This window comes from Poromitra crassiceps, assembly GCF_964638095.1.
Source record: "Poromitra crassiceps genome assembly, chromosome: 3".
NCBI classification, from domain to species: Eukaryota; Metazoa; Chordata; class Actinopteri; order Beryciformes; family Melamphaidae; genus Poromitra; species Poromitra crassiceps.
This window is the reverse complement of record NC_139625.1, coordinates 35,525,376-35,551,538: the sequence shown is the minus strand read 5'-3', so window position 1 is coordinate 35,551,538 and position 26,163 is coordinate 35,525,376. Positions and strand designations below refer to the sequence as shown.

The 26,163-nt window shown below is 43.3% G+C and overlaps 2 protein-coding genes across 3 annotated transcripts in view; both read left to right on the top strand.

Annotated features, from left to right (window-relative positions):
* The first annotated feature begins 1 nt into the window (after position 1).
* Positions 2–11,886, top strand: mocs3 (molybdenum cofactor synthesis 3). Its single transcript, XM_083632866.1, has 13 exons — positions 2–217; positions 865–997; positions 1,469–1,561; positions 1,854–1,974; positions 3,353–3,427; positions 3,610–3,727; positions 6,290–6,398; positions 8,807–8,869; positions 9,426–9,589; positions 9,861–9,908; positions 10,506–10,602; positions 10,746–10,853; positions 11,682–11,886. Exons 1-13 carry the CDS (start codon positions 125–127, stop codon positions 11,837–11,839), a joined length of 1,380 nt encoding a protein of 459 aa, XP_083488992.1. The 5' UTR covers positions 2–124; the 3' UTR covers positions 11,840–11,886.
* A 2,778-nt stretch (positions 11,887–14,664) lies between these two features.
* The window catches only part of prkd3 (protein kinase D3), a 73,756-nt gene continuing 62,257 nt past the window's right edge, over positions 14,665–26,163 (top strand). Inside the window, exon 1 of one of the 2 annotated variants that reach the window (XM_083632862.1) lies at positions 14,665–15,120. In XM_083632862.1, coding sequence (XP_083488988.1) covers positions 14,827–15,120 — 294 coding nt within the window. In that variant the 5' untranslated portion in view covers positions 14,665–14,826. The remainder of the gene's footprint in view (positions 15,121–26,163) is intronic. The other variant, XM_083632861.1, reaches the window with a different exon arrangement.

Genomic DNA, 26,163 nt, shown 5'->3' with positions numbered 1-26,163 from the left:
CACCGTGCTACCGCTACAGCAGCTGACGTCAAATGTCAACATTACGTTACATTTAGAAGTAGTCGTGTGATATATATTTGCAATATTTTTGTACCTGCATGTGTTTTCTTTGAGCTTTGCAGCGATGGCAGAAGAGGCGTCCTGCTTGAAGGCACGGCTCGTGGAGAAAGAGAATGAGATTGTTGCTCTGAAGAATAAATTGTCCCAACTGGAAAAGGTAATTATGGAGTTTATTGTGTGTGTTAAGCGCAAATACGCCACTGAATAAATACCACTGAAATTAGCTTTCTTTATAACAGGTTTTCATATAGCTGCAGGCTAACGTTAGGGTTTAATCCATGCAACCAGCAAATCAATTTCAACAGCCAACATACTGTAGAAAACTTGGTTATTCTGTAATGGAACAAAACGGCAAATTTGACAGCAGTAGTCTTAGCTCAAAATCAAGGTAATCTGCTAGCTTGCTGACTACCTTCCTAGCTACTTCATTGTCCTCACAGGGGACTCGGACAAGAGGATATTTTTATTTATTTGTCACCCCTGCATGTGGAAACATTCAAGTACAGCTTTACAGGAATTGAAAACAATGAAGACCAGCCACAGCAGACATGAACAACCATGTTAAAGAGGCTGGCGTGCTCTGTGTGTGTATTGTATATGTGACAGACAATGAAAGTGGAAAAGACAGCCACTGAGTGTTTTGGGCTGTTTTTTTTAATTGTACCTAGCTATCTACCAGACTTAGACATATTGACACGTGAGATACACAGACAGTTTGCAAAATGACCACAAGATATTATCCAGGATCGGGGGAAACTTGGTTCTAATATTGTCTGTAATCTTTCCTCCCTCTCATGATGTCAGAGCCAAAGGTCAGTGTTGGAGCTACATGACAAGGTGACGGCCCTTGCCCCTCTGAAAGGCAAAACGGCCCTCAGCAACGAGGACATCATGCGCTACAGCAGACAACTCATTCTGCCAGAGCTGGGTGTGCAAGGTAAGGGTGACTGAGAGTAGGGTCACTCTAATTTAGGGCTGCTGGGCAATATATCAATATTATATCGCTACCGTGGTATGAGACTAGATATTGTCTTTGGATATGTCCTTCCCTGCTTTTAAATGCTGAATTACAGCAACGTGATGTAATTTTCTGAACGTACCAGACTGTTCTAACTGTTCCATTATTTGCCTTTACCCACTTATTCATTGTGTCAATATTACTGATGATTATTTACCCCCCCCCCCCCCCCCAAATATTTTGGGGAAGCACTGAACATTTAGCCCACTTTATAGAAAATACAGAGATATATATCATGTATCACCATTCAGCCTAAAAATACAGAGATATGATTTATTTATTTATTTTTGTCCATGTCGCCCAGCCCTAGTCTGATTTCCTTGTTGTATTCTGTCATGATCAAGTGAAATGTATGGATGGGTGAATCGAGTGAATCTTGATTGTGGGCAGGTCAGCTCAACCTTTCCAAGACGTCAGTGCTGGTTGTGGGCTGTGGAGGACTGGGCTGCCCCCTGGCACAGTATCTGGCTGCAGCAGGAATTGGTAAGTTATCTGCTAGATCAGGTTAGTGCCTAATGTGAATCACCATTAATAGGTTCAGAAACCATCTCCTATTATACTAATGATGTAATCAGTAATTAGGCATTTTCCCAAGTGAACGTTTAGGAAAAAAGTTACGTTACAAGTGGGTAAGCCTTTTGGATTTAGAGACACTTTTTCCACCTTTTTTGACCAGCATTTGGCACTTAGACAGTGTTGATTTCAACCCTGGTTTTAGGGTTTGGGTTTAACATTTATGATAAGCTTTGACTCTTTGATCTTTGTGTTTCCACAGGGCGGCTGGGGCTGCTGGACTATGACGAGGTGGAGCTCAGTAACCTCCACAGACAGGTGCTGCATGGAGAGGAGAGCCGGGGTCAGGCCAAGGCCCTGTCTGCTGCCAGTGCAGTCAGGAGGTACTGACCTGGGATCTGCACACACTGCATGTAACATTATTTTAGTGTAACATTACACTGTGCGTCTTGTCATGGCCTGATGGCCCAAAGCACCATAGATAGAGATATAACAGATTATTATTATTATTTATCTCTATGCAAACCACCTTTACACCAATATCATGTAGTGGAACAAAGATGTTCTTTGTACCAAGGTGCTTTTGGGATTTCTATTTCTGCTCAGTTGCCCTAAAACAGGAGATACCATATTGAAATAGCAGACATACTATTTTGATATTACTTTTGAATGTTCAGTGAGCATGATAATTGGTGCATTTTTACGCTTTTTGTGACCCTTTGGATGCTGTGTAATGTAAGCTGGCGCTTTCCTGTCTCACCACAGGTTATATATGGTTGTGTATTTCATCCCAGTCTGCAAATATTGTGTAAACATGTTATTTTTGGGGCCTTTCTCGCTCACAGTAGGCCTACTGTGGTTAGCACACACATTGTATAGCCATAGCCACATGAGGGCGTCATTTCTCTGACTAGCAATGACCTACAGTATAACGTTGTGTCTTGATGCTGTGTCAGGCATACAGTTCCATCCTCTTCCTGGTTTTCCTGAATGGAAACATTAGTGATAATTCAACTGCATGCTTAATACTAGGTTTTGACTGATATGGGTTTTTGAAGACTGATACCAATACATACGTTCATATTAAAGCTGCTTATTATATGTGATATTTTGTGCCAATATTTCATATCTATAAATTTGTCCACTTTCATACTAAAATATTACAAGGATTTTTAGGGCTGCCCTCGACCATAGATTTTCTTAGTCTACTAATAGTCGTTAGTTCAAGTGATTTATTGATTTTGTGTCGAAAAGGCAGGGTAAACACAGATGCAAGCAAAATACTAATGAGGGATTCCAACTTCCATGATTGGAATTTGGAAACTCTCATTAGTGTGTTGCTTGCACCTGTGTTTACCCTCCCTTTTCGGCACAAAATGGCCCATGTGAAAAGGGTCTATATACTCGCCGAGTGTGAAGTAGATCGGACGAACGGTTATCAAGGTGTGCTCACAGAGCCTCACACACACACACACACACACACACACACGTATGTACAGAATTTGCGATGGCTGAGCAGATGAATGGTGCTGAATGGTGATTTGTGATGCTGTGCAGCCTCCACCGGCCACACAGGGTCGCACATTCACACTCGACACACTGCACGGGTATATTCCATGAGTTAATTAAATGTAATAAAAGGCCAGCATCACATAGCCATGAATTTTTTATTCACTCAAAAAGAATGTGGCCTTTAGACAGAAAGAATGCGACTATGTATCAGTTGTGTTTGTGTTTTTGAAGGTGACTTTATGTCCTCAGGTTGAACTCGACAGTAGAGTGTATTCCCTACCACCTCCAGCTCTCCTCAGAGAACGCCCTGCAACTCATCCACCAGTATCCTGCTACAAAGCCCTTAGCCTGCATCTGATACCGCCCCGCCACTGGGTAGCGCTCTCATGCTTTCGCCTATCATACTTGTGCTTTGGAAATTAACCAGTGAAAAGTATGCTTTAACTTAGAAATGATCATATTGATAACCTCTGTCTATGCTGACTCCTTGACCTCATGGACCTCATATATGACATTGTGGCTGATTGCTCGGACAACGTCCCCACACGTTATCTGGTGAATGACACGTGTGTGCTCAGTGGCAAGCCCCTGGTGTCAGCAAGCGCTCTGAGAATGGAGGGACAGGTAAGACAGAAAGGCCTTTCTCTAGCTACTCTGCTGCATTTCTAATGGCATTTCTCCAGCATTAAAGCCTAGGGCTGGGTATCGCTACTCAATACTTTTAAAGTATTGACCGAAAGTATCGAAACTTTTCCAGGCAAACGATATCTGCATTCAATCCTTTTTGTACACAGAGCTCTATTTTTTTTGGGTATATGTACTATTTGTATGGTTTTGCTCGCAGCCAATCACCGCAAGTGTTCCTCGATTTAATGTGACGCGTGATTGGCCCATTACCGCAGCAGCTACAGCACATACAGTCTGTCTGTGGTAACCTGACGTCACCAGGCTCTCAACAGATTGTGGAGAGCCTGGTTTCTCTTACAGTTTAGTTTGACATCTGGTGTGAGATCTGGTTTAGAGCCTGGTTTCTCTTACAGTTTAGTTTGATATCTGCTATGAGATCTGGTTTAGAGCCTGGTTTCTCTTACAGTTTAGTTTGACATCTGGTGTGAGATCTGGTTTAGAGCCTGGTTTCTCTTACTGTTTAGTTTGACATCTGGTGTGAGATCTGGTTTAGAGCCTAGTTTCTCTTAGGTCGCTTTCACATATAAGCTGGTGGACTCGGTGCGATTCGTGGGGGTGAAGTTACAACATTGTTGCGATTTTCATTTGGTCTGGTTCGCTTTCACACATGCAATTTGTCAAGCACACCAAACTTTCTGAACAATGTCACGTGGTCGAAACAGTCACTCGTCTATTGGACAGAATAGAGAAGGGAAATCTCTCCTCTCTTCAGCAGGCTTCTTGCCTGGCTGAGAGCTGACTGAACAACACAAGTGAATCCGCAACACAAACCTGCGATATTGGGATTTCTGGTTTTACTTTGATGTTACTATCAAATAAATATTTGACAAGAATGTGCCCAATATGAGCAGCAGAGATGAGGCAGCAAGCCGTTGAACATTTAATTCTGCAGATGAGACGAGTAGCCTACGTACCGAAGGAGATAGGCAAGCCAGCTGTTGAGAAACGATGTGTTGTTATGACGACGTACTGTATGTCACGTGGCACGCAGGTACTGTAGTACACGTGTGCACCCCGCAGTGTTTGTTTTGCTCCCTTCTACCGTCTTCTACTCATGATGCACTGCATGAGTGCATCAGATGCACTGGCGATCTTGTGTTTAGTCCGGTTTGCTTTCACACAACAAACGAACCGCGCCAGGGTTCACATGGAAGCGAACCGAGACCCACGTTTTCAAGCGGACCAGAGTTCGTTTGTTTGTTCCGCCCCAGAGTTCGTTTGCGCTTTCACACCACCCCAAACGAAGCGCACTATCCGAGGAAATGAACTGTGGCGCGGTTAAAGCGTACTAAACAGCTTATATGTGAAAGCGACCTTACTGTTTAATGACCCCTGGTGTGAGATCTGGTTTAGAGCCTGGTTTCGCTTACTGTTTAGTTTGACATCTTGTGTGAGATCTGGTTTAGAGCCTGGTTTCGCTTACTGTTTAATGACCCCTGGTGTGAGATCTGGTTTAGAGCCTGGTTTCGCTTACTGTTTAGTTTGACATCTTGTGTGAGATCTGGTTTAGAGCCTGGTTTCGCTTACTGTTTAGTTTGACATCTTGTGTGAGATCTGGTTTAGAGCCTGCCCTGGTTCCGGTTTATACTGCAGTGTTATGGTGACGATGAGTCGAGTAGTAGAAGTAGTAATAATAATAATAATGGTAAAAAAGAACCCCTCAGCCGGAGGCAGAACTCGCCATCTTTGGCTGCTCTGAGTCCTCTCTGAACTTCCCTACAGCTGTGCAACAGTCTCTCTGACACTGGGGACAATTGTTGCCAAAAAACTCATTTTGAAGGAAATGGAAGTCCCCCTCTTCACCTCCTTTTCAATGGTGGTTGATGGACATGATCTCTGTTATACGGATGGAGAGGCTCAGGTTCCTGAGAACCAACTCACTTAGAAAATTTCTAACGATCTGGGACCTGTTTCTAGCCTACCTCGATGAGGTTAGGGGCGATCGGTGACTCCCCTGGCTGGTTTCTCATGGACCCCTCGCGTGAGATCCCATGTACATTTCTTTTAAGCACGTATGCGCCTTATGTGGCTGGTAGCATCACGTTGTAATATTGCATGTTGATGATGTTTGTATGTTTTTTCTTTCTTTCTTTTCTTTTGCTGTGCCTGAGCCTGTTTGTTTTGTCTTGTTTGTGTACTGCTCTATTAAAAAAATTCAAAAATCAATAATGGTAATAATAAGTATGTACTTTTTTACATTTCTTATATTGAATGAAGTACTCTTTTGGTATCTATATCACTTTAAGGGTACTGGTATTGGTACTGGTATCGTAATTTTTCAATTATACCCAGCCCTATTAAATCCTTGTTCGCTTTGTGCATCTGTAGTGTGTAGCTAGCTGACAGTATTTAACTACTACACAGAGGCACCTGTTATTGGAATACCAAAATAGGATGTTTTCTTCTGTTTAATCTGTAATGTCATTTATCCAACGTGAAAGCCCTCTCACTTTGTCTGTCTGTGTGTGTGTGTGTGTGTGTGTGTGTGTACGCACGCAGCTAACCGTATATAACTACCGCGGAGGCCCCTGCTACAGATGTCTGTACCCAGTACCCCCACCCCCGGAGACAGTGACCAATTGTTCTGACGGAGGGGTGTTAGGAGTGGGTGAGGCGTCTCCCCTTGTCCCTTTTACTTTCCCCAAAGCTATATTAACTCTATAAGACATAGTCTGTTTAAATTATATTAACTCTGTAAGAGCACAATCTGTTTAAATTATATTAACTCTGTAAGAGCAGTTTGTTTAAATGATATTAACTCTGTAAGAGCAGTTTGTTTAAATGATATTAACTCTGTAAGAGCAGTTTGTTTAATTAATATTAACTCTGTAAGAGCAGTTTGTTTAATTAATATTAACTCTGTAAGAGCAGTCTATTTAATTAATATTAACTCTGTAAGAGCAGTCTGTTTAATTAATATTAACTCTGTAAGAGCAGTCTGTTTAATTAATATTAACTCTGTAAGAGCAGTTTGTTTAATTAATATTAACTCTGTAAGAGCAGTTTGTTTCATTAATATTAACTCTGTAAGAGCAGTTTGTTTAAATGATATTAACTCTGTAAGAGCAGTTTGTTTAATTAATATTAACTCTGTAAGAGCAGTCTGTTTAATTAATATTAACTCTGTAAGAGCAGTTTGTTTAAATGATATTAACTCTGTAAGAGCAGTTTGTTTAATTAATATTAACTCTGTAAGAGCAGTCTGTTTAATTAATATTAACTCTGTAAGAGCAGTTTGTTTAATTAATATTAACTCTGTAAGAGCAGTCTGTTTAATTAATATTAACTCTGTAAGAGCAGTTTGTTTCATTAATATTAACTCTGTAAGAGCAGTTTGTTTAAATGATATTAACTCTGTAAGAGCAGTTTGTTTAATTAATATTAACTCTGTAAGAGCAGTCTGTTTAATTAATATTAACTCTGTAAGAGCAGTTTGTTTAATTAATATTAACTCTGTAAGAGCAGTCTGTTTAATTAATATTAACTCTAAGAACAATCTGTTTAATTAATATTAACTCTGTAAGAGCAGTTTGTTTCATTAATATTAACTCTGTAAGAGCAGTTTGTTTAATTGATATTAACTCTATAAGAGCAGTCTGTTTAATTAATATTAACTCTGTAAGAGCAGTCTGTTTAATTAATATTAACTCTGTAAGAGCAGTTTGTTTAATTAATATTAACTCTGTAAGAGCAGTCTGGTTTAAATATTAACTCTGTAAGAGCAGTTTGTTTAATTAATATTAACTCTGTAAGAGCAGTCTGTTTAATTAATATTAACTCTGTAAGAGCAGTTTGTTTATAAATTATATTAACTCTATAAGAGCAGTCTGTTTATAAATGATATTGACTCTGTAAGAGCAGTTTGTTTAAATGATATTGGCTGAGTTTCCCAACAAAGAAGCTTCTTAAGAGTTAAGAAGCTTCTTAAGGAGTTAAGAAGGCTCCAAAGAAGTGTTTCCCAAACGCCTTCTTAACAGTCGAGAAAAATAAAAAAAATAGAAGGCTCTTAAGAAGCATCTTAACTGGAGCGGCTCACTTGATGGCACTCTGAGCCCAGCAGTGGGCCACGACTCAATGGTTGAGAAACACTGTTAACACCTAATCATGGTCATGTTAAACTTTATTAAACATTATTTATTTCAGACATGGACTGCAGTTCAAATTGCTTTATATACACAGCATACAACAAAACAGAGAAACACTACAGAATTTAAGCGACCTTGGGTTCTGTGAAAGGTGCTATATAAATCCACAACATTATAAAAGGAATCCATTCTGATTAGAGGAATATAGCCTACGGTAAAACATTTAAAACACAAGTAACCATACATACAGGGGAGATTTTCAAGTGTTCCCTAATTTTAAACACTAAAGGGTACATGAAAGAAAGGAAAAAGGGAAAAACACAAGAGGAACAGTGGACACAAGTATCTCCTTTTGCCTGACGCGGCTGGATCTGCCAGTGTTTTGTCATTAAGAAGGTGTTAAGAAGGCTCCAGACCCTTCTTACAAAACCTTCTTAACGAAAGATCATCTTAGCACTAAGAAGCTTTTGGGAAACGCAGCCTTCTTAACGGAGGATAATTGGAAGATAATTTTAGGCTAAGAAGCAATCGGGAAACACGTTGGCTTCGTTGGCTTCTTACGGGAGCCTTAAGAAGGGTCAAAGAAGCTTCTTGGCGCTAAGAAGCTTTTGGGAAACGCATGCCTTCGTAAAGAAGCAATTGGGAAACGCGTTTGCTTCTTAAGGGGGCCTTAAGAAGGGTTGAATTAGCTTCTTAGCGCAAAGAAGCTTTTGGGAAACCCAGCCATTAACTCTGTAAGAGCACAGTCTGTTTATAAATGATATTGACTCTGTAAGAGCACAGTCTGTTTAAATTATATTAACTCTGTAAGAGCAGTCTGTTTATAAATGATATTGACTCTGTAAGAGCACAGTCTGTTTAAATTATATTAACTCTGTAAGAGCAGTCTGTTTAAATGATAGTTGTGACAAATGTTCCACTCCTCATTTAGTTCCAGGCATAATGGGTTGCTTCCAAGCGTTGGAGGTCCTGAAGATTGCCTCTGGACAAGGCTGTATCCTTTGCTTTTCCATTCCTGCACTCCCACATCATCACACACCCCTGGCCATTATGTCACGCTGTATCAAGAGCTTTCTGCTTAGTCATCTAGATGAATGAATGAATGAAGGACCTGCTTGAATGAACTGTGCCAAAGGAGATTCCATTGTACCATGGGAAGGAAGGGGTGTTTTCTGCTTGATCTGATAAAACAAAGCAAAAAACGTTTCACTTTGACCGATTAATATTTCGTCTGCAATCTCTGCAGCCTGTACTGTCTATTCTTCAGTCTCTTGCTTATGAGACCGTCACAAACAAAATGGCAAAATCCTTATTGTGCTGATGTTGAGACGCACATCAGACCGTAGACCTGACCCGTCCTGTTTCCTATTGTGCAAACGTGGCTAACACCTGGCTCCCGCCCTGTGCATCACCGACTCAGCCAGGGAAGTGTCGCACTGTTTTCCCACCAAACTGAATGGCTGAATGTTGCCATGGCTGTACACATGTGCCAGCCGATGCTCTGAATGTGGCCATGGGCTCTGATGCTTTTCCTTGACGGGGCCGTGCAGCTTCCTGCGGCCAGCAGCTGCTGATGTTTGACGCTCAAGATGCCAGGTTCAGGTCCATCAGGCTGCGGCCCAAGCAGGCTGGCTGCGCGGCATGTGGAGAAAACCCCACCATCACCCAGCTGGGGGACTATGAAGCTCTCTGTGGCTCTGCAGCCACGGATAAGGTCAGTTTCACGAAAAGAGATGCCTCATATTACAGAGTTTTTATATGGCAGCGCCATTGGATATTATTGTTCACTTATTTCAAGGCTGGGTGTCCAGGTAGTGCAGCAGTAGATTCCCTGCCTACCAACACGAGGGTTGCAGGTTCGAGACCAAACAAAAAAATCAAGGCTGAAAGGCTGCTCATCCGCGACCCCCCAAAAACCTCAATACATACATACAGTCATGCACCTTTCGATGATTGCCTCCAACCGTATGTTCTGTGTGTTCCAGTGCCGCAGACTCAACCTCCTCTCCAGAGATCAGAGGATCACAGTGCAGGTAGTGTATATCATGCAGAATGATTGACCATAGCGTGACTCCCTGTACTGTATTAAGTGATGTTTATTGTATGATTACTCACAATTTTCTCTGCGTTCATACGCATTCATAAACTGATTGCATCTCGGTGCTGACCCAGCCCAAAATGGGAAATTACTTAAAATGTGCCCGTAGGTTTTTCTATGGGAAAGAATAACATGTTCTATTTGGCACCGAAAGCAATGGCGCTGGATTGGTTTTGTTTATATTTCTGCAGAATTGGAGCTTTCAAACCCGCTGACTCATTAAGCAGAGAGATGGGGATCATGATTGATTGGGCTGTAATGGAGATTGTGCAAGGGGCTCCGGTTAGAAACAGTTTTGTTTCCTGCAATTTAAGGAAAAGCAGCCTACATTTTCAGATGACCCCACCCCTGCAACTCCAAGAAACACTCATTTCAACATTTGCTGAAATGTTTGCCATGCGTCATTTTTAGTTTCCCAGGCTTGACTTAAGAGATGCACATCACATTTTTGTGCAGTAGATAACGCCATACATCTCTCCAGCTGTAAAGTTCATGTGTCCATGCAATAAAGACTGTCCCATTGTAATTCCAGGATTATAAATCCATACTGGACAATGTAACTTCCCATCTCTTGTTGGATGTGCGCCCTCTTGTGGAGGTCGATATATGCCACTTACCCTCCTCTGTCAGTATCCTTGTGGTGGTGGAAACACATACTCAATCTTATGTTATTGTGAGCTCATAATAATAATTGCATTACTTTTAATTCCTGCATGTCCTTTTTAAAATATCCTCCAGTCCTCCGCAGTTCCTTTCCTTATATTGTTGCTAGACATTCCTCTCTCAAGTCTAGAGGAGAGGAAGAGTGAACATATCCGATTACTCCAGGAGAGAATCTGCCAATTGAAACAGCAGATGGCAGGTGACTGCCGGCTTCCAGGTAACATGTCAAAACACCTCCATGTAGGTCAGCACATGTAGGGGGAAACAAATAGGCATATAGAACCACTGGTGCATATTCACAGGCCAAGGTGTAGTCTCATACTGCTAAGTTTGGACAGCCAATGACGGGATGTAATGGGGTTGCCAGGTGACCCTTTTCCAAAACAAGTATGGTCAACCTGAGCAGCTGCCCCGCTTTTAAAGAAATGATTATTTAAGACTTTATTTTTGTGGCGTTCTCTATATTGACTGTGTTGAGGTTTCTTTATCAATTAGCTTTATTTAGCTTTCAGTAGTTTGAGCTTAGTCTCAGCTAAGAGTCTTGGCTTTCTTCATATTCAGTTCTTATATAGTCAACTCTATTCCAGCTGTATAATTATAAAATTATACATGTTGCTACTCTGTTTATAACATTCCAGCTCATGTGTGCAGCCTTTTTTCTCTCTTGAATGTTTGAAACAGTCAGAACCCATTGCAATAATCTCTACATCTGTATACTTTTCTGTTTATTCTTTTCCCCAACCCTTCCATAGCTTCCAGCAATCCATGTGCATACTGTGTAGAAAAGAGGACTATTCCTAAACTTATATTACTTTTATGGGTTAAAATGTATACTTTATGCACTGCTTTCATGGAAGTATGTTACTTCAACATCTGTGGAAATGATTTTAAGAATGACTGCATGCTGTTGTAATTTTCATCTCGACACATTTTGGTCTTCCATACACGTTTGTATGGAATGAGAAACCTGTATGAGATCAGATTGAGTTTCATCAAACTCATCTTTCTCAACATTTTCCTCCAATGTCTTCCTTTCCCCCTCCAGTCTATGTGATCTGTAAGCTGGGTAATGATTCTCAGAGGGCAGTGCAGGCTCTGGAGAAGATGAGTGGATCTGAAGTGGACGATATTGCTGTGAAAGACATCTGCGGAGGCCTCATGGCCTGGGCCCAGAAGATAGACCCGTCCTTTCCACAGTATTAATGCACTCAGATGGCTCTTCTTTGCTTTATTGTTATTAAAAAATTCAGTTCCGTCTTACATCGTTCTTTTTATGATCCTTGTATGTGCATGATTTTTCCTTTCTAGTATGAATACTGAACATTGTGCCCCAGGTGCATTTTTTTTTTTTTCATAATATTTCCCCCCCGGTTTTTTAATCCCATTTTTATCCCCCTTAGTGCTAATTTACTTTTTATTTATTTATCCTGGTTGCTACTCCACCACCCTCTGCCAATCTGGTGAGAGCCGAAACTGGCTCCAAGCTTCCTCCGAGACATGGGCAGTTAGCCAGCTGCTTCTTTTCACCTGACAGGGGAAGCTTCACTGGTAGGACATAGCACGTGGGAGGTTCACGCTATTCCAACCGGTTCCCCTCCCTCTGAACAGGCGCCCTTAACGACCAGAGGAGGAACCACATTAGCAACCAGGATATTGCATGTTTTGGTCAAGGGGGTTCCTATATGAAGGAAACCCCCGGGAGGCACAGGGAGAACATGCAAACTCCACACAGAAAGGCCCTTTTGACGACCCCACCCGGGCGGTGGGCACTCGAGGACATGCGGACGGGCACGCATTCCTTCAGCGTTCACAGCGTCCCAGGTGAGAATCGAACCCAGGACCTTCGAGCTGTGAGGCGACAGCGCTTACCACTGCACCACCGTACCCCCTGCCCCAGGTGCATTGTTAACTGACTATTCCAGCTTGGTGTCTGCAGTAATTTCAACCAAAGTTAATTTCACAGTTTATGTCACTGGCTGCAAAAACCCACATGCTGTAGGTAGGCCTTCATAACACAACCCTTTTTCAGCTAAGAGTTAGTTTACTATATATTAATTCACAAAGAAAAAAAACGGCTGGCAACACTAAGATAGATAAGCATCCTTGCAAAATCACATCCCTGTGGATTTTTTCCTCATAAATTTTTGTTATTAGGCAAAATCTTTAAAGCTGAATAAGTTGCATGGACAGTTTTTTTTTTCTTCTCATGGCCTATAATGAATTCAACCGGGGTCTCACATTTTTCCATCAAGGATCCTTCAGCAGAGAGACGATGTGCCGGCATTTGTTGAGCTGGGACCTCAGTCTGTAGAGGGTCTAGTCTTCTGTCTCTAGGTGGGGAAGTGGAGACTCGAGCACTAGAACATTCATTTCTAGTGCTATCTTCTCAGTGAATAACTACAGTGCGTAAGACTAGAGTGAATGAGTGAAATCAATCTACCGTATTCCTCATTTTGCCAATGACCCCCGGGGGGGCGGGGGGGGCTTGATGATGATGATACAAGTTTATTCATTTAGGGAAAAACCCTTGACCTGAATGATCTCGTTTTCGAGGTGGTGCTAACATCCAAAAACCACACAACAAAAATCAAGGAAGTTACAATAAAAAAGACAAGACAGGCTTCTGGGACCTATGGCTACGCGAGGTCGTGTGTGGAAGAAAGCTTTTTTGGCATGCGTAAGCTCAAATAACGGAAAAGAAAGGGACATGCGCATTGGCTCGATCTCCCTCGGAGGCGCCATTGCTTCACAGGGAGTGTAGTTCAAATCTCCCTGCCCACACATGCAAACTCGGTTATGCGGAGATAATGAAAAAACTCCAAGCCCCAGGGACGCTCTGTGCTCTTTTTCTCGCCAGAGGGGGAGTAGTCACAGCTGGAGGGATAATAAGATGCGCATGAATTTACTATCTGGAATAAAAGATAAGAGAAAATGTCATTAAGCGGACGGCTCGGTGCATAACTTTCAGCGTGTGTGTGGGTAAAGCTAATGTCGGTGTTTGTTATAGCTAAGCTAGCTTGTGGGCGACTTCCACTGTGTGGTGAATACTAAACTTGAGGCTCCGCTTTCTTCAGTTGATGGAGTTACAAACTTTCTGCAGTCCACTCACAATGGAAAGAAAAGCGCCGTTTGCCGAGTGTGAAGGTAAAGTACAACTTCAAAGATATTCAACCGGTGTTTTGGGGGGCATTTGGGACTTTTACGGAGGTATATTTCAACTGCAAAGGAAAAAAATACGTTTGATTGTGCAAATTCAGGGCTTGTATAACTTGTTTTGCTGGCATTCGGGGACTGGGGCTGTGTGTTCTGAAAGTGGGAGGGGTCCAGATGTTCAGAAGCCTTGGTTCCAGATGTTGCTGGAGTTTGAATTCTTGTAAACACGAAAACACAATATACTGTATAAACTTTCATCTCTTCCTGCGTTTTAGAGGGATTTGTATTTTGTACACAAGCCCCGGTCTTTTTAAGTCTATTCATGTTGTTAAGTTCATCTTAACACAGCAAAAGTCGATTGCAATGTTAAAACAAATGTCAGAAATGATTTCAATCAGAGGTTTTAATGTGTAATTAATGTTTACATAAAAGTATACTGACTCATAGCTGTGTAAAACAGTAGAATCTGATAGGGCTGTAATTTGCATCAATTCCTTTCTGCTGTGTTCAGATAGGTGGATACTTTTTTGCTTTTATCACTACAAAAATAGCACTTTGTGTGTGTGTGTGTGTGTGTGTGTGTGTGTGTGTGTGTGTGTGTGCTTGGTGACAGGCGTCCTGTGGTCGGAGTGGATTACTGACTTCAGTAAGGAGAAGGAGCACCACTCCAGGATATGAGGTTTGCCGTGGCGACTTACTGCAGAAGTCTGGGATTGGTTCAGAGACCTTTTCTCCACTCGCTCTGTGCATCTGGTGAAGCCGCCCGCCGGCGCGTGAGCTCAGGTGGGCCGGCCAGGCTTGTGCCTGAGCGTTCAGTCAGCGGTATGAGAAACGCAAAGTCACGTTGACAAAAGAACATACAGGGACTGGTGACATGTTTGCACGGCCGCCTTGCGCCTCACACATCTTGGAATGAGGATCAAAGAGTTCCTCCGCCAAGAGTCTACCCACGGCCATTCCCCCGCCAGGCATCACTGAGCCCTCCTGTGTTTCAGCATTTCACGTTACGCTTTGTCCCCGCCATTGGAAGAAAGCCAATGTCTGCCTCCTCTCCCCCATCCTTACCTCGAGCCTACCTCCACTCTCTCCATCCGCACCACCCGTCCTCGCCGCCCACCCCCTCCCCATCGCCCAGCCCGCCCGGGCCGCTCTACACCCGGCTGTCCAACGGCGGCCACAGCATCCCCAGCCCCACCAACTCCCGTGGCTCCTTCCATGGGGTGTCCTTCCTGCTGCAGATCGGCCTGACCAGGGAGACGGTCAACCTGGAGGCCAGCGACCTGTCGCTGTCTGCCGTCAAGGACCTGGTGTGCTCCATCGTCGACCAGAAGGTAAGGAGCTCAGCAGAAACAGGCACAAACGCTGCATTCAAGCTCCCTTTCATACTCATACTCTGCTTGCAGTTGGTAGGAATAAGGTCAAATATGAATCGTCTCCCCACAAAACACCTTTCTATGTGTACTAGGCCTGGGCGATATATCGTATAGTAATATCGATATATCAATACACTTTTGTGTGTAAAGCATGAATACTCATCCCTCCCAAAAATATCATCACATTATCGATATCGAGGTATTCAGTCTACTCTAAAATATGATGATATCAATATCACCCAGTTCTAGTAGGTACTCTGATTCAGTTGGCCTAAAGTGACAACTAAATGGTTCTCTGAAACACATGTACACCCACTATATTAGCTTGTTTTCAAACTGTGGCAGTGAAGGCAGCAGAGTTGCTGAAAGGATGCACCAACATGTGTTTTGCCATCCTCATGTGCCATATTCTTCTGTTGAGGTTCTTGGGTGCAGACATCTGGGTCTCGTGCCCCCAAATGAGTCAAACACCACAGAAGCATGCACACAACTGCACTGACGCTACTCCAGTTACAGTACACAAATCTAGTAGCGCCACTTATTTACATTGTGGTATACTGTTGCTGGACGCACATAATGCAAGTGCACACACACACACACACACACACACACACACACACACACACACACACACACTCACTCAAATGCATACACACACACACATGCACACACACATGCACAGAGCTTCTCAGTGGTTTTACTCTGCTCGTAGTCATCCCTGATGTAATCTTCGACCTTGCTTATTTTCCATGACAATGGCAGTCTGTTGTAATGACACTGGCCCGAGCATAGGAAGAGGCTTTGAACTCAAGTATAGGCTGCATCAATGCCATCTGGCATCTTGTGCAGAGAGGCAATCTGAAGTGCAAACCCATGGAGCCAGCTCCAATTTGCTCCTTCTTGTCTGTTTGTGCTGAAAATGGTAGGGAAGTCTTGACCATCTTTCATGATTGCCTGTGTGTGTGTGTGTGTGTGTGTGTGTGTGTGTGTGTGTGTGCGTGTGTGTGTGTGTGTGTGTGTGTATGTGTGTGTGTGTGTGTGTGTGTGTGTGTGTGTGCGTGCACGCTCGCGCGCATGCGCTGTAACATATTGGCCAACTCTAAGGGGTGAGGTTGACTGACACATTTTAGCTGTGATACTAGCATCGTAATAATACTCCATATGAAAAGTATTGTAATACAAGCTTGAAGCTACAACAACACATATATTAAGCATTTCATATTAAGTACTTTGTGACAGCAGTATAAACTTGTACAACACACATGTAGGCTACTAAATTTTTTCTATGCTGCAGCTCTTACACAAACTGCTTTCAGTGATGTATCGCAACATTTGCACAACACAATAATACAATAAGAAACACTTGTATATTAAGTATTGGAAGCTGATTAGATCTATTAGGAATTCGTTTCTGAAATGTACAGTATTCATAAGCATTATGTCAATCCTGTAAAACTGACTGTCATCTTGTGATGGTCCTCTTTGTGCACATGGCTAGTTCACTCTGTCATCTTGTGATGGTCCTCTTTGTGCACATGGCTAGTTCACTCTGTCATCTTGTGATGGTCCTCTTTGTGCACATGGCTAGTTCACTCTGTCATCTTGTGATGGTCCTCTTTGTGCACATGGCTAGTTCACTCTGTCATCTTGTGATGGTCCTCTTTGTGCACATGGCTAGTTCACTCTGTCATCTTGTGATGGTCCTCTTTGTGCACATGGCTAGTTCACTCTGTCATCTTGTGATGGTCCTCTTTGTGCACATGGCTAGTTCACTCTGTCATCTTGTGATGGTCCTCTTTGTGCACATGGCTAGTTCACACGGTCATGTGAGATTAATGGTTTGCGAGGCCTCTGAATGAATCACTCACTGTTGCTTTTTTCAACTTTTGGCAGTGATGATGATGATGATGATGATGATGATTGCTCCATTGGTGCCTGTAATTATCAGCCATTGAATGAAATGGAGGGTGATTAAACAAAGCACTCTTCATCATCCACTAGCATCTGAATTGTAGGTAGGTCGGAGGAGCTATATTTGGGTTTGAGGTGATCGTGTTTTTAACCGAGATGAGTGAGAGACAGTGAAGGGGCCATCCTAAAAGTGACATTCCAGAGGGGCAGGCTAATGTTGTTGTTCTTCGCCAGGTCTGCTGATTCTCACTAGCTAGTCATGAACAGTTCTGGTCCGCAGAGCAGAAAATCTCATCACTGCTCATATTTACATGGGTCCTGTAACATGTGTGACAGGAAAAGGGCAGGCAAAATGACGCTTTGGGGGGGGGGGGGGGGGACCTAATGAAAATCAAATCAGTGCGTTGGGGCTGGTAGTCTGCCAAGATGAGATCACAATAACCAATTTGTTTTCATATTATTTTCTGTATATCGCTTCACTTCATAAGACTGACAGGTATGTATACAGTACATTCTCATACAGATACAATGTAATCTAATAACAAACAATGTCATTTATTTTCAACAGTCATGGGAACTTTTTCAAAGGCTGGAACATGAACATGAACAATAAACAGCTGCATATACTGTACATCCTATTCATCATAATTATCATGACAGATTCACACACAATGCATATCCATCCCTTGTTTCAACATTATAGTAGATTTCTTCGTCTATTTCATCACCGCTAGTTTCAGGCTATGTACGCTGCCTGAACTGTCTTATGAAATCCAGCCATATGGCTTTGATATCAATGGAAAATATGACTGTGGGCCTTCTGCACAATCCAGTCCATCCCTGCCTCAGTTCTTATTCTCAAATATGCATGACAACGCTAAGCTTTTTACAAAGTCTGCTCATCCTGGCCAACTTTTCCAGCTGAGGATCTCTGACCCTCGCCTGGCTGTTGACAGTCGTTGTAGGATCTCTGCAGTCAGCAGAACCCCAGGCTTCTGTGTCAGCAGAGACGAGACAGGAAAAAGCTTGATATGTGCCTGGTAATATCTGCATGGAGATGATGGAGTCTGGATGGAAGTGTATTCCTCTCTCCGTGCTGTTTCCCCTGCTGCTTCACTAAAGTGACTCACCACTCAGTCAGCCATGCAACAAACACAGATGCTTATCTGATTTGAGTCTGTCCACTCAATGTACACTTTTCTCCTGTCAGCTGTTGCAAACCTTCAGCGTGGGATTTAGTTGTGTATGTATATCTATAATATGTACATATGCCCATGTATGTATGTTGCTATGCTAATGCTTTAATGCTTTATAATTCAGGGTCACTAAATTAGCAGTTAGTTAATGCTTAATAAGCATTATTAAACATCAGTTAATGCTTTAACCCTCAGTTAGTCTTTATTAACTCCAACCCTAACCATTATTAAGCCTAAACTATTAAATAATATATATGAATAATACCTATCAAACATGAACACCATTAGTAAATGATTACTAGACACATTAGTTAACTGTTAATAATTTAATGACCCTTATTGTAAAGTGGTTTCTCAAGAACAAAACACAACCATGATGTAATTTTGTCAGCATTTTACGTTGTATTGGCTGAGCTATCCATCATGGGCAGCTTAGATCCAGGTCAGGATCGCTGTGCCAGCAGCAGAGCAAGCAGTGCAGCCCAGACGTCCTTTTTCCCAACAACTTTCCGCCAGCTCCTCCTGGGGAATTCCAAGGCGCTCTTCTGAGGCATGCTGGGAGATGTGGTCCCTCATGTCATCCACAGTGAGTCCTGGGTCTGCCCTGGAGTTTCATAGAACATCTATAAAGCTAAACTACCTAAACTGAGCTCCTCACTCTATTGCGGCGACGGAGAGTTAGTTAGCCCAGCCAGCCACTCTGCAGAGAAGCTACATATCGTCTGCCTGTATTTTGCAATCTCATTCTTTCAGTCCCTACCCAAAGCTTGTTGTGACCATACTGATAGGTGATGGTCAGAAAGAAGACTGAATAAGATTGGTTAGCTTGATTGGTTCAACTGTTTTCAACGGTTTTTGGTAGGCAGAAAAGTCATGACAAACTCGATCATGTCCAATTTTCAATGAGCCTTTCTATTTAATATGCTTGTTAGTCCCAGATCAATTATTAGGCTATACTATAAGTAGGCTATACGGCCTTGGAAACAAGCCGTTATGCTATAGCAGATGTACTCTGGCCGCGGTTGGACAGCTGTGAAATTTCCAGATGCTTGCATGTGGTCTCTTACTGTGTATAATTTCTCATAGCTTCAAGGTTGACATTTCATCTCTTGGCTGAACCCCATAGTTTTGAATCAGTCTTATTGTTTGACGTGGGGTCATGCAGCCTGTTATAATAGCTGTGTATTGTATAGATTTAGTACGGCTCATTCCTCTTCCTGCTAACGACTCAACCACATGACTTGGCTGGCATCCACAGTATAGAATCACTTTCTGTTCTGTCCTGTGTACTGATCTGAAGTTGGTTTTGATAGTAGTGGTTTGGAGCACTTTCACCAACTTTAGTGGTTAAGGTCAAATATAGGCCATGGGCAACCTGATCCCAGATCAGATCCTGATAGCTTTCATCTCAGTCTCTCAGAGCAGCCATTGTGGTTACTGCTCTAGCAGTCTGGTGAATGCTTAAATGTGACCATTTTAGAGTGTCACCACTTGGCACAAGGGTATCAAATCTTGGCCAGGCTCCTTGGAGACTAGGAGAAACGATGAGGGAAGCCAGCAAGTAGGAGGCGGAGACCCACCCAGTAGGGTACCAACCAACACAGATCAGATCTAACCCAGGCTGGCCCGAGGGCCCCTTCCGTGGCTGCCTGCCACTGGTGTAACTCCAACCCGGAAGGCCCAGTGTCTCTGCTGGCCGCCGGGCCCTGGTTTTCGGGCCTGATGAATGGCGTGAGATAAACAGCCATAGCTTCCACTTGTTGAGCGTTTCCTGTTTGGTGTCGCCCAAGTCCTCTGGTGCAGCCAGTGAGGGAGCAGTGGCAGGACAAGTCCTCTGGTGCAGCCAGTGAGGGAGCAGTTGCAGGACAAGTCCTCTGGTGCAGCCAGTGAGGGAGCAGTGGCAGGACAAGTCCTCTGGTGCAGCCAGTGAGGGAGCAGTGGCAGGACAAGTCCTCTGGTGCAGCCAGTGAGGGAGCAGTGGCAGGACAAGTCCTCTGGTGCAGCCAGTGAGGGAGCAGTGGCAGGACAAGTCCTCTGGTGCAGCCAGTGAGGGAGCAGTGGCAGGACAAGTCCTCTGGTGCAGCCAGTGAGGGAGCAGTGGCAGGACAAAAGTTCACCACTCCCTGAGAATGACTCCCAGCTAGCTAGCCAGCCGGCCGGCCCGGCCCGCGCGGCCAGCCAGCTACAGAACATTCCTCCTCCTCACCCAGGCATTTTTGGAGGATGATGTGATGTTGCTCGGGATGGGTGGGGATAGACTGCTATGAAATTGAAATATTTTTGACACTAAACACTTGTTTTGGAAATACTGAACCAGTTGCCAAATTGTGAAGGATGCTGTCATGGCAATGGCATGATTGACATAGTGTAATGTTCAGCCTTTATGGCACAACTCTGCATGTGTTTAATATCCTATGAAGGTGCAGTTGGAATTGCTGTTGGAGATGCTTTGTGGTGAAGATTGACAACTATTGTGATGTTAAAATGCGTTTGATGTCAAATCGAGAGTTTACAGTGTAGCTTGGCCTCCGAGTTAAAAGTCCTTTCTCGCTGTTAAGAGGGGATGATAAAGTTCACTAGGAGGAAGGAAATTTGAAGTCCTTTTGGCATAGGCTATGGAAAAAAACATAAAGTCTGTGCCTCAAAAGACTTTTATGGCTTTATGAATACTTTCATTTTAGCCCCTTGTCCCTAGGATATTATTGCATTTTCACTACAGCTGGAAATGCTGGAGTGCCACAGGTTTCCCTACTGGTTTTGTTAGTGCAGTAACTCCCAGCCTCTAGTGGAGGCCTGTATTGCAATTAGCCAGACAAAGGCCTTTTTCAGATAGAAACACTCCACAGGCTAAGTTGGACAACATGAAACAGCGGAGTTAGTATTATGAAAACAGAAGGATTTGGGATTGTTCTAAACCTCTGAGTAATATCAAGAGCATGATGCAACAGGATAGACTCAACATTCCTTGTCAAGTGTCAGAGGGCACACTATCTCATGCCTTTTGGTTCTGCCCTTCACTAACGGGATTCTGGGCCAAAATATTTGATTGGTACTCTAAGGCCTACAACAGGGCTATTCAACTAAATTGTTCAGGGGGCCACATTGTCAGAAACCTAAGGGACCGGGGGCCGGACCGGTTCCCGAGCCATTGTATGTACACTTGACACAATGCGCCACCACATTTTCGCAGCCGCGCTGGAACTATTATTAAGTAGGGGGTGCTGTAAGGAATGGAATCTCGACGCTGCCCACAAGGGCAGCGTCGAAGAAAATTTTATGTTTTTTGGACTTTTATCCATATTTAGAAGAATATTTAATTTTAAATTAACATTAGGATTATACTGTTGTGATGTCATTATTCAGTATCTTCTCCTTTTCTATTATTAGTATTAGTATTAAATACTGAGTATCTCATGAAAATCTATTAATATTGCATATTTTGTGTTTAGCTCCGTCTCACAGCATTGTAACATTGTAGTGCAGCAATAAAGGAAAACTACTGTAAACATTTTAACCATATTTCTTGTTTAGAACCTATAGCTAGCAACATCACACATCTCCTGAAACACCATTTATAATGCATCTTTCTTGATTAGCTACATCACATCGCCATCTCCTGAAAAACATTAATATTGCACCTTTCTTGTGGCTACATCACAGCATCTACTGAAAAACATTTATAGTGGATCTGACTTGTTTAGTTCACTTTAGATTCACATCACATCTGAAAAACAACCAGTCGAGTGTAATAAGTAAATGAGGTTTAATTGTTAAAAAAAAAAAAAAACATTTTTTTTTTTTTTTTTTTTTTTGGGCGAACTCATTCGCTGGCCGGTTGGACTTGATTGGAACTTGCCATCCTCGGCTGCTCAGAGTCCTCTCTTGACTTCACTACAGCTGTGCAACAGTCTCTGACACAGGGGACAACTTTTGCCAAAAAAACTCATTCTGAAGGAATGGAAGTCGTCCTCTTCACCTTCTTTCCAACTATGGTTGACGGACATGACCTCTGTTATACGGATGGAGAGAGGTAGGTTTCTGAGGACTTAAAAAGTTTTCGGCCATTTGGGAGCCATTTCTAGCCTACCTTGATGAGGTTAGGGGTGACGGGTGACTCGCCTGGCTGGTTTCTCATGGACACCTTGTGTGAGATCCCAGGAACAATATCTCTCACAAGCACATAAGCAGCACCTTATGCGGCTGATAATCACGTAATATTGAATGTCAATAATATATCTATTTCTTCCTTTCTCGTGTCTCTGAGCGTGTTTGTTTGTCTTATTTGTGCATTGTTTTGAAACATTGGAAAATAAAATATTGGAAGAAGACTCAACATTCCTTTATCAAGATAAATTAGACTGATTTGCAATGGCGTTTTTTTTTTTTTTTTTTTACCTTTACTTATATAGTGGGAGTCTCACCGAGAGCAATGCTCTCTTTTTCAGGAGTGCCCTGTTCACATTCACACCTGGAAGCTGACCAGTGCAACCACTGGATTATTCAAGTTTAGCTTTTCTATGCTTTCATGACAGTGTTATGAAAATCTGTTTGTCTGCCAGTGCCTTTGGGTGCTACGTAACAAAGCTACGTAATTTGTGCTTCCAAATTTTGACCAGATGATTTATCGTCAATGTCTCAATATAGTAATATGGGATTAATATGAAATTCATCGCACCCGGCCCCCTCACCTAAACCCATCCTGGTATGGTATGGTATGGTGGTATGGTGTTTATTCTTATCCTGCTGAGTTGAGTTGTCTCGTGGACTTGGTATGAGAGAAAAAGGTACTACTAAGGAAAGGAACAGAAAAAAACAAGAAGGAGATGAGAAAATGAGAAGAGAAAAATTGCAAGAAAGAAGCGCGCAAATGGAAAATGGTAGAGTTCCCATCGAGCAAAACGAACACAGGAAATAAATCACCGCCATCTCCCTCCCTCCCCTACCTCCCTCCCTTGGACAGCGTAAGCCCACATCTGCATGTTCCTATGGAGCTGGCAGCCATATTTCACCCCAGAGGACGTCCCGGCAGCACAGGGCCCTATGTGTGATATACATGGGGCCAGACATTTCCTGGAAAGTACATTCAGCTCCTCAGGAAAAAAAAGCAGGTCACCTGTGAGTCAGAACAGTCAGTGTTGGTTGTAGTTATGAACAGTCACTACTGTTATGGTCGTAGGCCGCATTTTCCAACTTATATGGTTTTCGGTGTTCATTTGCAGGCATACTGTTGTATTGCAAAGCCATACGTTGACTAAATGAATATTACAACTGGGATTGGTGAAAAACCAAAAGCTTTCCATGTACCATCTCAAAAGCCTACTTGCACAAGGAATCTATCAATTTGCCCAGTCTTGGAGTAATTTGTGGAAAGGGAGAGAGAGAGAGAGAAAGAGAGAAAAAAAATCTCTGAAGTTAAGTGAGCTAAGTAATTTCTACCATCTGCAGTCCACATTTCTGAAGCCTCATTCTCCTTTAAATGTGGAGTGGCAAGGCAGAACACAAGGCCCGGCCACAAGAGTGGGAGAATGACAGAGTGGAGGAGAAGAGTGGTCCTCTCCAGGGAGAGGGGGGCAGTGGCGTCCCGGGACAGCCCTGCTGGCAGGCCATGCATCGGAGCACGGCGTGGGTTGTGGCTGATGCCCTGCCGTTCGGCCGCTGCCGCTGCCATCTATGGAATGCCATTGCCGCCGAGTGTGGCTTCGCTTTGTATTTGATGCATCTTTAGCTTTTCCAAATCCCCTTCACCATCCTGTCACTCTGGCCAGGGCCTGGAGATAATCTATCTAGCATCACTCCAATCTTTTGTTATTGCTGGCTGGATGGCTTTTGATTGTGATTATATTGAAGAGGTAGCAGCAGTAATGTTGAACCACTTATAATCCCGATGACTTGTCTGTGTCCCGGTAAAGCCAGTCACGTGTAGCCATTTAGCAATCATCCCTGAGCCTTTTCAGTCACTTCCATTCCTAAAATGTGTAACCGTGGCATAATGTGTTCTGCTGAAAGAGGGCCTCTCATTTCCTATATTAATTGACTTATTAATAGCTAGCTTGACTTTGTCCTCTCGCGTGGCAGGATTTCCACCTGGACTGCACTCACTACCTCAGCACACTTTAAAGGACTTCAACCATGACAAATGCTGAAGGGCTGCTGCTGTAAATGTGGCCCAGTGACAAGGACAATGTCCTCTTCAAGATATTAACCCTTGTTTACTTAACTTATGGTTAATCACTTGTGTCTCTGCCATTTGAACTGAATAACATAAAGACCATACAAACAAGATTAGACTCAGCAGCTGTTATATGCCCAAATAACAATAGCAGATCTGTCCCCCCCCCACCCCCTCCTGATTTCCCCCCCATTTTCTCCCCAATTGTAATTTTTCCCTCTGCTGCCCCGGTCGCTGCTCCACTCTCTGCTGATCTGGTAGAGTAGCACCATGCTTCTTCCGACATATGCGCAGTTCCCAGCTGCTTCTTTTCACCTGACAGTGGGGAGCTTCACTGGAAGGACATAGCACGTGGGAGGATCACGCTATTCCCACCAGTTCCCTTCCGCCCCCAACAGGTGCCCTGACCGACCGACCAGAGGAGGCGCTAGTGCAGCGACCAGGGCACATACCCTTAATCCGGCTTCCCACCCGCAGACACAGCCAATCGTGCCTGTATGGACGCCCGACCAAGCCGGAGGTAACACGGGGGCACGAACCTGTGACCCTCGTGTTGGTAGGCAGGGAATCTACCGCTACACTACCCGGACGCCCAACAATAGCAGATCTGTTAGCATGCTAAAAATGTTTTGATATCCCCCCAATTATGCTAATAGCAACAGGCTTCCACAATGAAGAGCATGTGGAGCCTCAGCCTACTGTAGCTTTGTTCAAATGTCAGCCACACAGCCATAGCTGTGGACCATTATTGATCCCTGCGGTAGGAGCCAGTTGCAAAACGTCTCATTCAGTGGTGTTTTCTCAGCACTGTTTGCTTTTCCTGTCTTTCGGCTTGGTGAGTGATCTGTCAAACTGATAGCAAGGTGGCAGAGGAAGTGCAAGAACGTGTTGATTCTTGTGAAATGCTTGTATACTGCTATTATGATGAGCAACATTTGGCCAAATGTAAAGCACCACTACAGTGTAAATGAAAAGAGACATACTGTAGCTGTATTGCAACTCCACTCTTGTTTGATTGTGTTTGGCCATTTTCATTTTGTCACCGCATCTGTTTCTTCAGCCATACATGCTGTTAAGTTAGTTCCCCTCACAGCCTCTGTTTCTTCAGCCATACATGCTGTTAAGTTAGTTCCCCTCACAACCTCTCTTTCTTCAGTCATACATGCTGTTAAGTTAGTTCCCCTCACAGTCTGTTTCTTCAGTCATACATGCTGTTAAGTTAGTTCCCCTCACAGCCTGTTTCTTCAGTCATACATGCTGTTAAGTTAGTTCCCCTCACAGCCTGTTTCTCCAGCCATACATGCTGTTAAGTTAGTTCCCCTCACAGCCTGTTTCTTCAGTCATACATGCTGTTAACTCATTGAGTGCCAATGACGACACCTGTCGTCAAAGTAATTAGTAACGTAGAGTGCCAAAGACGATAGCTGTCGTCAATTGCCTTTTTTGACGGTGGGACGTGGATCAAAGCCTTATTCATTTTGGCAGCCTTCAGTCCTGTACAAATATTGTAGCTATTGAAGCTGTATAACCTATTTTACGGACTCATCAGGTGGCGACAGTGCTCTCCAGATTAGAGAAATGTCCGGAATACAGCCTGAAAAAGCCCCGTGATCAAAGAGAAACCGCTCATGCTGCAGCCCAGAGCCATGTAGATTGCTCTGGCTGCAGCTGACGGTGCCTGCCAACAGAAGTCAATCCGCGCACACAACTGAGCTCCTCTGCCTC